This window comes from Semicossyphus pulcher, unplaced genomic scaffold, assembly GCF_022749685.1.
Source record: "Semicossyphus pulcher isolate SPU_LCO1_2020_fin unplaced genomic scaffold, fSemPul1.0.p SCAF_14, whole genome shotgun sequence".
NCBI classification, from domain to species: domain Eukaryota; kingdom Metazoa; phylum Chordata; class Actinopteri; order Labriformes; family Labridae; genus Semicossyphus; species Semicossyphus pulcher.
Window position 1 is genome coordinate 25,793,265 of NW_027211648.1, and position 18,107 is coordinate 25,811,371.

At 39.9% G+C, this 18,107-nt stretch overlaps 1 protein-coding gene across 2 annotated transcripts in view; it reads left to right on the top strand.

The window, feature by feature from the left end:
* Positions 1-18,107, top strand: part of babam2 (BRISC and BRCA1 A complex member 2) — a 99,356-nt gene that overhangs the window by 7,566 nt on the left and 73,683 nt on the right. For both annotated transcript variants that reach the window (XM_069661946.1, XM_069661947.1), the window contains exon 4: positions 354-448. In XM_069661946.1, coding sequence (XP_069518047.1) covers positions 354-448 — 95 coding nt within the window. The remainder of the gene's footprint in view (positions 1-353; positions 449-18,107) is intronic.

Below are 18,107 nucleotides of genomic sequence, written 5' to 3' on the forward strand. Positions count from 1 at the left end.
ATTAAATTAAAGGACCCCAGAGCTCAACAACAGCTGCACATCATGCGGTTGTAAAGACAGAAGCTGAAAGAAAAACAGCTCTTTAACAAGCAATTGCATGTCAACTTGAAACTAGATAGAATAAGGCAGATTAGTTTACTGATATTTATAAACTAAGACTTGTTTTCACTTGCAGAGAGATTGCAAATGTATGAAAAAGAACTTTTATGAGATTAAAGTTGGGTTGATCCATAGATTCACTGCGGTCATTCTAACAATAAACAATAAAACAGCAAGAAAATCTACTTCATTTGATCAATATTAGGGAGGCTCAGCAAACAATCGAATAATCAGTTTCCCTTCTTTTCTCCCAGGGGACATCTTATTCAATGCACGGTATCCAGAACTGCCCCCCGATTTTATATTTGGAGAAGATGCTGAGTTCCTCCCTGAACCTTCAGAACTACCAGTAAGTATTTCCACTCATGCACGCATTCATGTGAGAATCATTAATCCTGCATGTCTTGCACTCTGAATGTGGTTTATGTTACAATGCGTATATGCTCTGTTTTATTACTCTCCTGCACAAGAAAACAAAGATAGCACACAGTTTGTCTTTGTTCTTTCCCACTTGCTAAAGCCAGATCTTTTCATTCATTTGCCATGTTGCATGGTTCTCCAAGTTGCCATATTGCGTGATCATAAATGTCAGACAAATGCATCAAAATCCCGAATTGAAACGTCCATGATCCCAGTAGCCAGAGGGAGTTGAATTAGTGCCACAAACACACTTTGTAAAAGCAAACTGCAGCCACCATGGGTGTGCAGTGTTGCAGAGCTGAAGATGTTGCAACAATTATGGCATAGTTGTTTTCATCATGCCATAAATTATGTTTTGTCTTACTAGTTATCTGTAAATCTGATTGTCTCTGTAAAGCCGTGATTCACTGAAGAGCAAGTCTAAACAAGTCTAAACATTCTGTACTAGTTTGTGTCTCTGTTAACCTGTAATAAAGACAACACAGATCACCCAGATACTCAGAAGATTGGCATCAATAACAGCTGATTAAACAGAATGTAAGATTCATGGTTTTTCTCAAGAAAATGTGCCATTAGTTACATTTTTGTTTTAATGTTGAAATATGGGCTGCACGGTGGTGCAGTGGTTAGTGCCGTCGCCTCCCAGCTAGAAGGTTCCCAGTTTGAACCCCGGTTCAGACGTAGGGGGCCTTTCTGTGTGGAGTTTGCGTGTTCTCCCCGTGTATGTGTGGGTTCCCTCCAGGCTTCCTCCCACAACTCGTTAGGTTCTTTGGTGACTCTAGATTGCCCGTAGGTGTGGGTGTAAGTGTGAAAGGCTGCTTGTCTCTATGTGTTAGCCCTGTAATTGACTGGTGATCAGTCCAGGGTGTTACCCAATGACAGCTGGGATAGGCTCCAGCCCCCCCCCCCGTGAACCTTAACAGGATAAGTTGAATAGATAATAGAGGGATGGATGGATGGATTGATATTTAAATTGAATTGAACTATATTCAGAAATAGGTGAGGTGAGATATCTGGGCTTTGTAATACTTTTATGTTGAGTAGAATAACTGGTTTCTGAGGATGGATTGCATCAGCACAGTCTCGTTTCAATCAGGGTGTGGCTTTAATGTGTTTATAATAATACAGGCTGCTGAACCACAAGTGTCTACAATACAACTATTAGATCCAGATAATCTGAGTGCATGTTATAACCAGACCTGATCTCAGTCCTTAATGTTATTTGAATGTTCTGATCCTGCAGATTTTTAGACTGAGACAGAAATACTCGGATCGTTTGGAACGATTGTCATTGATGTGATGAGATACAGTTCTATAAACCACCTAACAGCCCCATTATTACTTCCTGCCTCACCACATATAAGACACCCAACCGCCTTTACATCTGCATTAAATGTTAATCAAGTTGTTCAACAATGTACACTCATGTGTAGGAAACAGTTGCAAATGCTTATATTATACATACGTTTGTGTAGTCATGCACTGTATATATGTATTTATATTGAGCTTTTTGCAAGCCACTTTTGCACACTTGATATTTTTATTATATTTCTTATCTTTCAGTGTCTCATTTGTAAGTTTTAGTTTGTTTTAGAAACTTATTTTAGTATTTTATGTGTAGTTTTCATGTACCTAAACTGAACCCACATGTTCAGTAAGGCTGCTGTGACAGTGTAATGTCCTGTAAATGATTAATAAAGTATCTATCTGGACAGAAATCCTGGGGATACTGGGTCAATTATTCAGTTGGTTCTCCTCCAAAATTTGCCTTGGAGTTGTCTTTGTCTATCAGGTATAATCAACTGAGGCCTTGATAAAGATCAGCACTCTATGAATCTTTTCCCGTTGTTGTTGTTAAGTGACTGCCATGCAGTTATGCAGGGCTATTTTTGAAGCAGCCTAACACGGAGAAGCTAAATTCCCCTGCTTGTGTCAGAGTCTGGGAGAAGAGCGGGGAGTATTGCTCACCGTCTCGCAAATCCAGCTGTGCACATAAGGGGAAGTACCTCTGCTGAGCCAGTGCTTGGCAGCCCATCGCTTGTTTATTTTTCTCACTTATATTCCTGCTGTGTTTTGCTGTTCATGCTCGCATAATCCTCCTCCGTCTGTCTCTCTGCCCTAAGATCCTCCTCTCCTACTCACTCCTTTTTCCTCTACGTTTTCAGTAAGTACAACCCCCTCTAACTCTGTAAAACACTGAATTCCCAGCAATTCCTTACAATTCCCCCAAATCCTCCTGGGAATGTTTTACCATCAGCCGGCCTCATGAATTTACAAGGAATCCTCTTAAAACAAACGGACCGGGTGTCTTTGGGATAGTTTTTAGTGACTTTTGCAACACATTATTTACTTTTAAATATTTTTACTTTTAATACAGTAATTAGATTTGGCTGTTTAGTGCAAGTTTTTTGTTCTACTTATAATTAAATTGCTCTTAAGAGATCACATTTATGAGGACTCACTTTAGGCCCTCCTAAGCAGTATGTTTCTAGCCTTTGTTATCCAGTGGGCGTAAACATTAGGCTAATTTTAGGTCCTCTGTCGGTGGCTGGTACAATTCTTGATGCCTCAGCAACACATTACTCTTGTTTACAGCCGACCAAGGGTATCATTAGCTTCTCTGTTTAGCCTTGTGTTTTTCCCTGCTGTCACCAGGCCTTGAGTAGGTTAGTTATCTGTGTTTCTGTTTAGACAGAGAAATGTACTGCAGTTAGAATAGGAAAAAAGTCAACCCTGCACGACACAGTGTCAATGATGAAAGTCTTATTCCTAGAAAACTTTCAACCAGAGTTCCACTGAACTGCTGAGCCCCATCACCACAACTGTCCAAATGTGCATCATTAAAACAAGGGAAACAAACACGAAGCAGGTTCTTCTGTTTGGATTTTAAAAGCTGTAACAACATTTACTGTAGGAGTAAGCCACCCCAAAATGAAACTGTTGTGAAGTTGAATCACAAGCCAGTGTCAGCCTGTAACCTCTGCCTGTTTTTTAGGGACTGATATGCACATCATTTAAAGGTTTGTTTTTGCTCATCTCAAAGACTCACTGAGTGATGAGTTGGTTGGTTACCTGAACATGTCATTTTCCAGGCCAGTATGTTGCAGTTAAAATGCAGTTGAGTAATGATCTAAAACTAATAAGCTGTCAGTCTGTGAAACGTTATCATTAACTAAGATCAGCATCCAACGTGGAAACCATGGGTGTAATGTTAAGACCTGGATATGAGGTTGCCAGGGTTTACGTTAGCCGGTATCTAGCGGCCTCACTGAGGGAAAACTGAAGAGGTTGACAAGACATGCAAGTTGTCCCAATGAGTTAGATGGCTTGAACTTTGCTAAAGCAGCAGAGCACTTCTGTTCACTGACCTATATTGGCTTCTTCATGTAGCTTGTTTTAAAGTTATTTTATTTGGTGTTAATGGAATGCAAACACAGTTCAGATGATAACTTATGAATTCATTCATGTTGAATTAATTAATTAATTCGGCATATATAGCTATTTAAAGCATATGTCTGATAGTTTTTCGATCTGGGCGTAATTCTGGAATATTCTGGAATAAAAAATAAAATCTATCGTAAACTCTGGTCTGTTGCTTGCCTCCGACGTTGCCCAGTGGCTGCTCAGAGTATTGTAGCTAAATTCCCCAGCAGCCCAAAAAGCATTTTTCCTATTAGCCCCCTTTAAAAAAAACAGGACAGGATATCTAGAACTGCAAACAAGGTCAATTATCTTCTTTCTATCTTTCCATCATGAATTTTTGACGCATGAATACTTTGTAAAACTTTCCTTAAGACAGTGAAAGTGAAAGAATCTGTGACATAGCAGTGCAGTTGGGCTTAGCGTAACTAACTGGTGACAGTATCGCACATATTTAATGGTCTGCACCACAAAAGTAAGCCCAGAATCTAGAAACTTTGTGAGTGTAAGCGCTAGGCAAACAATTCTGATTAGACAACACAAGCAACGATCAATGCAGAAGGAATCAAAGTCAGTAAGTGCCAACCAATGACTGTCTATATAGATGGACGGCGCGTCTCCATCTGCTCTCATTGTACGAAATTAAAGCCAAAAACCCCCCCATGAAGGGCACTGCTATCTTGCATGGTGACGTTATTTGTAGCCAGAGCTGCGCTATCCACTTCCACTAATTGAACACGCTTAACTTATCGGGAAAAAAACCTGTTAAAGATCTCGCACGTCATCATATTTAACAACAGAGCAGCTTCTTGTGTCGGTCTGAAGCAGATATTCACAGTTATGTAAAGTTCAATGACCTAAGCATTAGTGTAAGTCACATCTCCTTTCGCCATTCCTCCTCTACTCTGCTACTTGGAACAGAATGCTGCGGGAGCCCGATTTGTCAACAGAGCTGCCAATCATCATTTTGACAGCATCAAATAACTAATTAAAAGTAAACTTGTCAGAAAAATGAACACTTGGACATAAATCAGCATGATATGAACTAACTATAATGACAGAAACCATGTTTGAGAAAAATGTATTTGACGTGTATTTTGATTTTATAGTTTGACCCATGTCCCATCTGTTAACATGGAGGAGGCGGGCTTTATGACCTACACTGCAGCCAGTCAGCAGGGGGCGATAGAGAGGTTTTGGCTTCACTTTTAGAGAGCTGTCATGTCAGCCATCTTTTTATACAGTCTATGGTGCCAACAAACAGCTTCAAGTGCGATCAGACAACAGTTACTGTGTGACCAACAGTTTGTCACAATTACTATGAGTGGGAAATTTGTAGCAGTTCCTAAATATGATGCAAATCTTAAATGTGATTATAAGAGTTAAGAAAAAATAGTTACTTTAAATACTGCTATTATGTTTGTCAGTCTGAGCATTATACCTGGATGAATGGGGAGTACTTTTTTGCCCTATGTAATATGGATGAAAATAACATAAATTATTGTAAAATTTTGACATTATTCTGTAGCATTCACTGTTTTTACAGTTTTTTTGTGACGCCCTTGCACCAACTAGATGATTTGACCTCTTCCCAAGAGTGCTGCCTCCAAAGCTGCGGAACGGCCTGCATGTTGCCACTCAAACATAAAACATACTAACGCTACAATAATGAGGAAATCATCAAACATTAGTGACTATTAAGAAAAGTCCTTTCAACATTTAAACCACACTGCATGAGGGATGAAAGAGACTTAAATACTCCGGCTGGATGATGAGAGGCCACATGTCCCACAAATAAGCCTTTTACAGCAGAACCGTTCCATGAGCCGTGGAATACAGTATGAGCAAAGTCTGCCTCAAATTTATTGAGGTTCACTGTTGCATTGTTGCTACGGGTGCAAGGGTTCATTGTCAAGTGCAATTGGAGGCTAAATAGCATCCAGACTGTGGGTTAATTGGCCACCAGGACTGTTCCCCACCTCAGAGTGCTTTGATACACATACTGTAAGAATTGTTTTTAACTGGTCACTCATGTTAAGTCTCATAATAGCGTTGCATCTAATTCAGACAGGGCTGTGGAAAGTCCTCTGTCAGTCTAATGAGTCTATTTTGGGCAGAGAGGGAGACATTGTTCTTTTTAAGCATGGAAATATATCTTAAATTAACCAGTGATTGCCTCCTTACCGCTAACGTTCACTAACCACTCTGACACATTTATAGCTGTCTGACATAAAGGTTTAATTGATTCCAGTCCATAGTTAAAAGGCGGCTTGTCAGAGGTTACTTAATTGTGCTTAACATGTAGAGACTGTTAAAGCTTTAAATAGAACATGCAATGTTGATTTTACTATGGGAACTGAATTAGTGTAAAGTAGTGGGTGACTGAAAAGGCTTTTTGGGCTGGCCTAGTCAAGCCCATAGACTGTATAAAAGAAGTGGACGTAGCCACCGCGATGTGACTCATTGGTTTGTGGACTACAAGTTTGGAACTTTGAGTTTGGCACCATGTTGGTTTTTTGGAGGCAGAAGTGACCATATTTGGACAAGATGGTGGCTGAGATATCAGCTAGTGCTGGCACTAGTTGGTTAGCAAGGTTCATCCGTAAAGGAGGGATATTATGCTAATTTTAAGCTTTGTATCTCACTCTGTGATACCTGTGGAGTAGCTTAGCATAATTTACAGTTAAAAAAACATTTTTCTCACACTGATGCTCTGTGCAGTCCCTCATACAGCCTCTGCCTGAAACGACTCAGTCAGCTCTGTCCCTTTAGGAAACTCCGCCCCTACAAGCCCACTGTCTTCTGATTGGCCAGCTCTCTGAAGCCAGCTGTACTTTCTGACATCACAAAGTGTGAAACCTGGCGTTCACAGCAGCCTGCAGACTGAGCTGAGAAGCCTGGGGATTAACATACTTTTTACCTACAGATTTGAAACTTCACCCACGTTGAGGCTGGGCATCCAACATTGTAACATTATATATATGTCTTAAAATATGAAACAGCATATTACTCCCTCTGTAATTGAAGTTGACAGTCACATTGATTAGGATGCTAAGGTATTTTTCTGGTTGCCTCATTCATGACATGTCACTCACAAGGTAGCCACACACTGTATATCCTGCTCAAGATCTTATAACTCTAAGTGGGACCATTATTACTAAATGAGCATCATGCCAAAGTTTAGGGACTTGTTGGCCCATTGGGATAGAAAAATAGTGTCTATAAATATTAATGGGGCGTCTGTGGCTGAGTGGTAGAGTCGGTCGTCTTTCAATCGGATGGTCGGAGGTTTGATCCCCAGCTTCCTCAGGCTACATGTCGAAGTGTCCTTGGGCGAGACTCCAAATTGCTCCCAGTGGCATAGCCAACGGGTATGAATGTGATTACTGATTGACAGATTGGCACTTTACGTAGCAGCCTCTGCCATCAATGTATGAATGTGTGTGTGACACACATGTGAATGTGACATGTAGTGTAAAAGCAGCTTTGAGTGGTTGCTATATAAGTACCATAATGATGAGTTACTTTTTGAGTCTCTTCCATGCTACTGGAGGAAAAATGATCTCATTTACTCAGCCACCCCACATAGATCGTGAATCCCTAATTGATATAATAGAATATTTCTCCATGTGCAAACACAGTGCATCACTGTTTCTATTAGCCTGCTGCAGCTGACTAAACCGTTGGAATGAAAGTTCACTGGGGCAGGGGGGAGATTTCTTGGATTTCTCCATCCTGTGATTCTTTGGAATGGAGTAAGAGGCAGGAAATAAGCAGCAACATCTCACCCTATTCCTGTCAGTATACCAGGTTAATAGCGACTAGTGGAAACAGTGGATAGGCGTTTGGAAAGACTCACTCAACGTAGTGACAGGAATACAGTACAGTTAGTCTACTCATGAGCTGCTTGGAAAAATGACCAAAGAGGAAGAAGTTACAAAAAAAGAGGCAGGAAAGGAGGGAGGGAAGGTGGAGAGCAATACTAGATAAATCTCTTACGTAGGAGATGTACTGTTGCATAACGTGGTTCTTTCTCTCCTTCCCTTATTCAGTTAGTGATGACGATATGCTTTATACAAACATTTGCAAGAATACCAAAGAAATGTAAACGATTGAACGATTTTTGGTGTTTGATATAATCCAGTCTCAACCCATTACACTTGAATTACATCACTTTGTGATTGTGATGCACTCTTCTGTAACCATGAGTTATCTACCATGCACTCCCTCCCATGATTTGTTGTAGACAACTCCTTATTAGAGCTCTCTCCTACGATTGGGTTCAGTAAGTTTTGTGCACGTAACAGAAAAGTATTCCCTGAAAATGTATCAGATATGTATTACAATAGTTAGAACCAATCTAGACTTAAATGTATATTATACAAGAACTATTTATTTTAAATTGTTTTGTTTTCTTAATGTTTCCAGACCATGCCAACTTGATTTTACGCTTTTCAGTTTTCATGACTTTTTAAAAAAAATTTAAGATTTTAATTTTTTTTGGCTTTTGCCTTTATTTATAGGACATCTGAAGATAGACAGGAAATGTTGGGAGTAGAGAGGTTGGGGATGACACGTATCAAATGATCATCAGACCGGGAGCCGAACCCGCGATCAGTGAGACGAGGAATACAGCCTCTGTACATGGGGCGCCTGCTCTACCAACTGAGCTAAACCAGCGCCCCCCACTTTTCATGACATTTTAATGTGTACTTCATAACTTGCTTCTTAGCTTGTTACTATTGCTCAAAATGTGTCAAATCTACAGAGCCCTTGAAGTCCCATAAGGTGATCAGTTTTTATGTTGTGGGAACAAGTTATCTTGTTTGAACAAGGTATTGTTCGCACAAGATAATAACTTCTTTGCACAAAAATAACTTTTTCACAATAATAAATTGTTCACACACGATAAAAACTTGTTCGCACAAAATACTAACTGGTTTGCACAAGATAATAAATTATTCACACAAGATAAAAAACTGGTTCGCAGAAGATAAAAACTGGTTTGCACAAGATAATAACTTGTTCGCACAAGAAAAGCATTAATAAAAAGAGTGTATCCATTAATCCAGGGATATCCATTATTGAACAGACTGTACTTCTCACATGTTGGGAAACTGAACTATGTGCTTTGCCTTTTACAGCATATTTCATTACTACAGACTTGTGTGTAGTGAACCTATCCCATAGAGCATGATCACACTAGTATGCTACACATAAGAACAGTTAGCCTATCTGTAATTGCACCTCTCTTTATACATAATACTACTATGTGTCTGTCCCCTTCTTTGTGCCTAATGTATCATTTGTCTGGTCTAGACTTGTCCAGTGAAGCATGCAGGCAGTAAACATTTTGGGAGTTCCCCCAGTGTTTTGCATCTTTTTCATTCTGTGTGTCTTTGTCCCTAGGCCTGGGGTTTTGCCTCCATGGCCTCTATAACTTCAACATGTTTCTACTTATCTCACCTGCAGGACTTTGTGTGCTACAATCAGTCCCCCTGGAAACTCCAGGAATGTTTCTGCCCTTTAGTTCTGCATATCTGTATCTACATATCTATCCACTTTACTGAGGCTTTAATATTAAAGGTACAGTTGCTTTTGTAGCCTTAATGACAATTCAGCTCCTGCAAAATATTGTTAACCTGCATCCACTTAGATACCCAGGCAATTCTAGTATATGTATATATACTAAATCAAGATTATAAAGATTTTTCTGTTTTGATAAATCCCTTGTTATACTTCTGCAGGTATGAGGGAACACCAAATACAGACACATTGTCTGGAAAGCCCGTACTTAAACTTATTTTTTTTAGTCTTGATCAACTCACCAGTATAATTCTGGTATTTCCTCCCTTTAATTTAGTGCTGGGTTTTGTTTTTAGAGTACGGCATGACCCAAAAACTCACGAGTATTGACTAGTCTATGATGCAGACGTTGTGAGGCTTAAAGAGGGGTGTGGTGATATTCTGTATTTTTTCTCATCCTCATTAATTACCACAAAAAGGACAAAATGAGCAAGGAATTCATAGCACTAACATGAATTACAATTAATAAAAACACATCTTGGAGCCACACAAGTTACATGTTCCTTTATGAGCACGGCCAGTAGAGATTGCTTTTTACAGCCACAAAAAATGTTTAAATCCGCAACTAAAAAAAGTCCCAAACAAATACTCCGTTTGTGCTGAAAGCTACAGTGCCTAGCTGTTTTGGGAATTAGTTAAGCCTTTTTTTATTAATTAAAATATGCTTTATTTGTGAAATGTTTTTAAATATACTGCTTAAGAAGACACTGACGATTGTCATAAAAGAACAGGGAAGTTGGAAATAATAAAGATCTTAAATTTGATTTACTGAGAAAATTATAAACGAACACCAGCTCTACACTTTTGTGCTTTCATGAGAATCAGCCTAATTTGTACTGCTCTCTTAGGTAGAATATATTTGTATATATTTGCAGAAAGAATTGTTTATTTTCCTACTTTTTAGAAAATTAAGACTCCTCAGAGAAGTTTGGGTCTTTTACAATGAGACATTGTTTGGATATCATGAAAACTCCCACAAAGAAAATGGAATTTAAAGCCAATATAAGCACACTTCAGTCAGGGAAAAAGGAAACATTCCCAACTTCACGTTACCCCCCGGTAATCCTGAATGCCAAGCACTGGTGAACACTTCCTATCTGCTGCTCCAGCTCGTCCCCTGTTACTGTTCTAACAATGGAGCTCAGACGGCCCATAAAGCAAAGATTATGTCAACCTGGGCATAGTGTACCAACTGTTTCTCCCGCTTCCTTCCCGCTTTAGGGAATAATGCGTTCCAGCTTTTATTAGAGTTTATTATTGGCAGGGCTCGCTGACGGGTCTGGGAATGCTTTTAGTAGGTAGGCTATTGTTTGTGACCAGAGATGGCTGGTGGAAAGAGGCTTGGCAATTCCTAAACACCAGCTGATGGATGGGAGAAAACAAGAGGCCGAAGTGCCAAGACTAAGACTGGACAGCAGCCCTCACAGTGGACTGGTACTGAGATGAAGCAGCTACTGAAGCACGTTTAAAGTAGTCGAAAAGTGCTATCTGTGTCAACAAGTTGTACTGTGTTGGACACAAACAGCACAGATCACAGTGAAAAAAAAACACTGGGCTGAGAATGCCAAGTGTCTTAAACACATGACAAGAGCAATTTAGCATGATCTTAGACTTGGCACTCTCCGGGGGCGAAACAGGGTGTGAGCCCACACTTGAATTAGAGACTAACAGAGATTAATTTAATACTTGGGAGTTTTTTAATGCCTCACACTTTCAAGTCTACAGCGATTTATTGGATCAGGTTGCCAGCATCTATAAAAATCACATTTAAGACGTAAAAACAAATATCTTCTCTTGGCCTATATAATTATCTTGCATTTTCAGATGCCAGTCCCTCTCTCATTGGCCTAAGATAAATATTGGATCGAAGATGGTACAGACGGATGGCACAGGAAGACATAATTCTGTCAACTTGGGTCTATTCAGTGTGAAGTGCCCAATTTAGGTGTACATTTTGTTCTTAAAGGAAAACACTGCTCCTCATGAATTTTATTTTCAACATATATTTACTACACGTTTGACTCCTTGCTCCCTGACAAATGTGAAAATGTCTCTTAGTTTAATAATTCACATATTTAAACAGTAATTTTCTCTTTAATCAAACAAAGCTTCAATGTAGATTGTTTTATAGCGTGGCTCTAAGGCAGGCAGGCAGCCAAACTTGAATATCTAAACACCTGTTTGATGGATTGCTTTGAAGTTTTGTACATATATCCATCTTCCCCAGAGGATACATTCCTCTGACTTTAGGGATTTTTCCTCTACCCCTACTCAGCTTGGAGTTTAATATCTTATTATTTAATGGATTGCACTGAAAGGCTACTACAGATATATCTCTCTCTTCATGTCACGGCCAGCCCAATCCAGATCTGAACCTCATTGAAAACCTCCTGAATGTGATCAAGAGGAAGATGGACGGTCACAAGCCATCGAACAAAGACGAGCTGCTCCGAGAACGGCCTAACGTCACCCAACAGCGCTGTGACAGACTGGTGGAGAGCATGCAGAGATGCATGAACGCTGTGATTAAAAACCAGGTTATTCCACCAAGTGTTGTGAACTTTGTGAAATTTAGTATGCTGTTGTTTAAACATGAAACAACCGGCTGTGTCATGATGTAATTGTTCACGTACTCGTCTATGCACTACGCGTGTTACCGGAGGATACCTCTAGAAAGCACACCAGAGAGCTCAGGACTTGGTCTATCAGCTCTCCTTTAAAACTCTCTGCCATTGTTGTCCCTGCTGGTGCGTTGACCCTGTCACATCCCCTCTGCCTCTACACTGCCCCTACTGGTCATGTGCAGACTGCATCTTGCGTACACGTAGCGTTAAGTTTTGAGGACGTGCACAGCTGATGCTCCTGGCAGCCATCTTGCGCACATGAACGCGTAGTTAAAAGCAAGTATATCTGCGGCCTAATACCGTGAATATGTTTCATGTTATTCCTGCTATGCATTAAGCATTTTGCATTGTCACTGTGCTGTCAGTATTAAGCTCAAATTTCAAAGTACAACCTCAGAGTGTAATCTTCTTAGAGTCTAACTGATATGTTGGTAGGCCTAAAATAAAACGGTCAATATACCTATGAGACATATAATGATAGTGGCGTATATGCTTTCCGATATGCCCTGATATTTTTTTACAGAACATATAATGTAGGGCTGCAACAACTAATCGATGATTAAAATAGTTGGCAACAAATTTCATCATCGATTAGTTGGGTCTTGTTATCATGCACGACATGCGCTGTGAAAACGTCACTAGGGGCAACCAGCCAATGCCGCTGCTTGTGTAGCTCACGTGATGAATTACAGGAAGTTACGGCGTCTCAGGTCTTCTTTGGGATAAACATGAATCATTTTTTTAAACTAATTAATTAATCGACAGGTTAATCGATTATCAAAATAGTTGTTAGTTGCAGCCCTTATATAATGTACTGTAGCATACAGTACTTGAGGTGACCTAGAAATGGTGTCATTTAAATCATAGAAAGGCTGCAACTAACAACTATTTTGATGATCCATTAATCTGTCGATTATTTCTACGATTAATAAATTATTATTTAGATAAAAAGAAAAAGTAGCTCAATTTTAGTATTAGCATTATATGCAAAACACAGTTCAGACAAGGCCACTACAATAAAAAAATCATAAAAAAAAAAAATCTATGTTTATCCCAAAGAAGACTTTAGACGCCATAACTTCCTGTAATTCATCATGTGAGCTACACAAGCCGCGGCATTGGCTCACAAGTCGCAGCACCATCTGTAGCATTTTTCCTGCTGCTCCTGCTCTCCACATTTTTTTACAATTTTCTTCTACTTTTCTTCTAATTGTTCATTTTAGTTGACGCTCACATCCACACGCTGCTGGCCTGTATATTATGAAAATGTATTATTTGATTAACATAATCGATTGGCAGGAAGAACAAGTGTATTTTTTAAGGCAGTGTTAATGTCTGTTCTATTTTGAGTGTTTTAACATTGGCTTTGACACAGTAATAAAAGAACACCCAAAATAATAAATTCTAATGCTAATCCAAAATATTTTTACGATGCAGTGTTTAACATTATTATTAAATCAAATCCTAATATCTTAAGGTAATACGATTATAAATGGCTTTGTACCCTTTTCAAAAAAGGAAAGTATCAGTGGTTTATTTATTAGAGGCGACAGGTTTTATCATCAGCCAAGTTTAACCATTTCACACAGGTTTAGCCACTGTGTTGTGACAGAATAATTGGATTATAAGGTCCAGATTGAAGCAGGTAGTATTGTTGAGGGCTGTGGGATCTACCCCCTGTGGATAAAGCCCTGAGGAAGATGTTTCTTTCATACAGAATGATCTAGAGGGCATGATGTTTATTTTCTCAGTGCAGTGCATCTAATGTTCAATCTTTGCTCTCAAATAGCCGAGATTGCGCCTATTGCATCTTTTGTTTTTCATGTATCAAATCTGTACATTTTCCGCAGGGCTTATTCTATTCATGAAAAAACACATAGATTTGTTTTGGCACACACTGCCTTCAGCAGAGCGGATAAAATCAATTCAGGGAAGAGTCTGTACAGACTCTCATGTCTACACACAAACACATACACATTGCAACACATGGACATTGCTTTTTGGCTCAGTGCTTTTCACTGTCTCTCCCTCTATGTTCCACCAATGCTGTGCTGCAGCTTTCAAGCACTACCTTGTTAACTCAAAGTCAGAACATTCAGTACAATACAAGATGTACCAGAGCAGTTTCCTGTTATTGACCACAACCATGTTTTTGACCACAAAGCAGCAATGATGTAGGGATGGGAGTGTTTTTTTCTGGGTCTGCCTGTCAGTGGGTCAGTCCACCAATTTGGTCCAGACTGAATATCAGAACAATTATTGGAAGGATTGCCATGACATTTTAATCAGTCATTCTTTCAAAAGGTTGAATCCTACTGACTTGTCCTCCTTTTTGTAGATTTTAGTGTTGTGTCTTTGCCATGGAAACATATTCAAGTCCCCAGACGATGAATATTTGGTGATCCACTGACTTTTCATCTAGTACCATCATAACATAATTTTATTTACATTTGTCCAGTACAGAATTATAACCTAATACCATAGACTGTTTGCTGGACATGGAAGTAACCACCCTGACAGCACATATTGCTTTGTAGACAACAGTTTTGCATTTTGGCTGTCGCCGTCTTGGTTTTTCGGAGCCAGAAGTGACCATATTTGGACAAGAGGCTGGATATGCATTGCTGCACCTCAATCCTTGTTGACATCCCGCCATGGTAACCAGTTGCCAATCACAAGAAACCTTGGTTGTCCTTAGGTAGACCCTACCAAATCCTCTATTCGACCTTAAAGTAATAATCTTGAAGATTTTCATTTAGATAAATGTCTATTAAGTCACTGTTGCCGAATGAGGTAACACAATGGTGATTGAGCCTATGGCCCACTGATGAAAGCCTTTGTATTTGCAGTATCACAGACTGGGTGTCTGGTGCAACTCTCGCAGAAAAAATCACAAGCGGCGCCCAGTTAGTGACACGTTTTCCATCACCCAGCAGTGGTTGGTCTGCCAGAGAGGGTGGGTGGAGCTAATCGTTTCTCTTCCGGTCTCAGCAAGTGTTGCGAGGTGGTAATCTACTATGGCTGAACAAATAAAGAAAAGATCGATGACTACAGATACAACTTCAAAAATAAGTGAAAAGAAAAAAAAAGAAAAAGAAACAAATTGGACGCTCAGATGAAGGCAAACGGTCTAAAAAGGGAAGCGACCATTGGCGAGGAAAATCAAGAGTTACAACCGTAACAACCGTAACAACCGTAACAACCGTGGGCGTCTGGTTATATTGGGACGTGTCCTCCAGCAATTACCATTTATCTCCAAAGGTGCTGCCAAATAGAATCAAACTGAGCTCTTCGAGATTATAACTTTAAATGGGACCGTAATTTACAAAACGAACTTCATGGTGTCTGGATGAGGGCTTCAAACTATGGGCTGAGATCATAAACTTATTAGGAACATAGTTACTGAGCTATTTATTCACTGAGAAGTAGGATCATTTTTTCATCTGCTTTTATAAAATGTACACTCTGAGGTTAACGTTCACAGATATGGAAACTTCAATGACTGTAGTGATTGTTTTAGTTACGTCTCCTCTCGCCGTTCGTCCTCCACTCTGCGAATCCAGAACAGATCCGGAGCCGTATTTGTCAACAGAGCTGTCAATCATCCTTTTGACTGCATCAAATAACTAATTAAAAGTAAACTTGTCAGAAAAATGAACACTTGAATATGAATCAGCGTGACAAGAACTAACTATAATGACAGAAACCATGTTTGAGAAAAATGTATTTGATGTGTATTTTGATTTTATAATTTGACTCATGTCCCATCTGTTAACATGGAGGAGGCGGGCTTTATGACCTATACTGCAGTCAGCCAGCAGGGGGCGATAGAGATGTTTAGGCTTCACTTTTACGGAGCTGTGATGTCGTCCATCTTTTTATACAGTCTATGTTGTAGAGGCACATGTCATATGTCCCTAATGGGTAAATTTGACAGGGTTGTGTTTGACTGCTTTTATTTCTTCTTACCTGTTTTTTCCTTCATTCTAAAGGCTTGGCTGTCTTGGGGCCGAGCATTATTGCCCACATTTGATGGCTATATTCACTCATAATTTCTCTCTTCTCTTTGCTAACGTGTCTTTGATTCACTTTCATCAAAATTAACACAAATTAACATGCTGTTAATTTGTAACTGCTTGTGTATACTCTTTGTTAAGCAGGGTCCGGAAATCTTATCTTCTTATAAGTCCCTTCTGCTTCGTAGACAAGATAACAACCATTCAGAGTGAGAAGTGTTAATCGCTCCACTCTAAATTTTGTGTATTCCAACCAGGTATCCTGCATTTTGCCATAATTGTCAGTGTGAACACACTCATGCACCCATGATAATAGCAGGTGTAAGTAAGCATAAAGCATATTGGGACACCATGTCCTCCTTCTTATATATATAATAGCCTTTGTTTACACTGGGAGAAGTCAACCTCTTCCAGCAACACCCTGCTTCACCTGGGAGCCGCCCAGTTGAGGCTCAACCCCTCTGTTATTGGCCAGTAAATAGCTCCACTGGAGCATCTGAGGTCAGCTAATGAGCATGAGGAAACCTTAACTGTAATTATGGAGGGAGTGTTTCTCCTGCACTCCTGTCCGAACATATGGGAACATTTCTTGTTGCTGTGATTTTGACAACAACAAATGTGCATCACAGCGCTGTCATTAAAACAGCAATAAAAACTGTACTGCCTCTCTCCTCATTTCAATTATTTTAGTATGGTAAGTTAGTTTATTATCTGATTATTACCAACATATGAGCGCTGCAGTGAGTCCGGGGCCTGTTTTTATTGGCCTTGGCCTACTTGCCCGAGCTCTACAGCTTATTTCTCCCCCCTCTCTCCCACCTCTGATCTCTCCTCCCCGCCTCTCCTCCTCCTCAGCAGAGTTTCACTGATATTCTGTGTCACAATCCTGACACAGCACTTCCTCAGTCTCTCCTCAGTTTCAGCTCGCTCCTGCCCCGGAGCGCTGACTGCTTCTTTTGGACAATGCCCATCCTTGTTTGCATCGCCCCCGCGTTTCGGGAATCCCGGCATTGCTGGTAACCACTGGTGGATCAGGACGATGAGGTCACTGTCTCTGTTTAGCCTGGCCTTGCAGCCCCCCCCCCTCTAAAACAATGGAAGCTTTCTCCATTGGGCTGATACAGGTTCCCAGAGAGGCAGGCAGGCAGACAAGTTAATCCAAGTCAAAGACGTCTTGCTTATGACACCTTGGTGTCATGGGTATTAATGATTACAATCTCACTGGCATCTATTAACCCCCCTTTCAACACATGCACACCAAAATGCCTCTATATGCTGATTTTCTCATAAATATTGCTTCAGCATGGCAGGGAGAAACAATGAACTCTAGTTGCACATTCACTTTAACATTGCAGTTATGTCATCAGCTTGTTTTTTGTCGACTCACATTCTGACTCTGCCAGCAGTATTTCACTTTCAGAATGAGCTTGGAAAGAAATCACTTCCACTTTTTCTTACTCCAAGTCTGCAGAGAGGCCCACATCATGCAAATCCCAAACTCCTGCTAGCCACTCACTGCCCTTTTCATCTGCATGTCGTTATTATCATCTGTTTTCATTTCACATTCGATCTGACAGGGAGGAAGAAAGTTTCCCCTGTTGCACATTCAAGATTACCTTTCTCCAAAAAATCTTGTCAATGTAAAAACAGCAGTAATCGTGTAAACTTAGATTTCACTTGTTCTTCTGCAGAATAAATCTCTTTAAATTAACAAACACATTTAAAGTCCTTATTATGGGTCTTTTTGTGTTTGCTTTGCGTGCTGTAATTCTCTATTATAAAGCTCTCACAGCGTTCATTCTCAAGAGCTCAGCCATCCATTTGTCTTGATTAGTCCTGACATGTTTCCTGCAATTTATCTTCGCAGTGTTGTTCACATTAATTATACGCATTTTATTCCTCGCGCATCAATGGACAGGTTCCACTTCTCTTTGCTAGGATT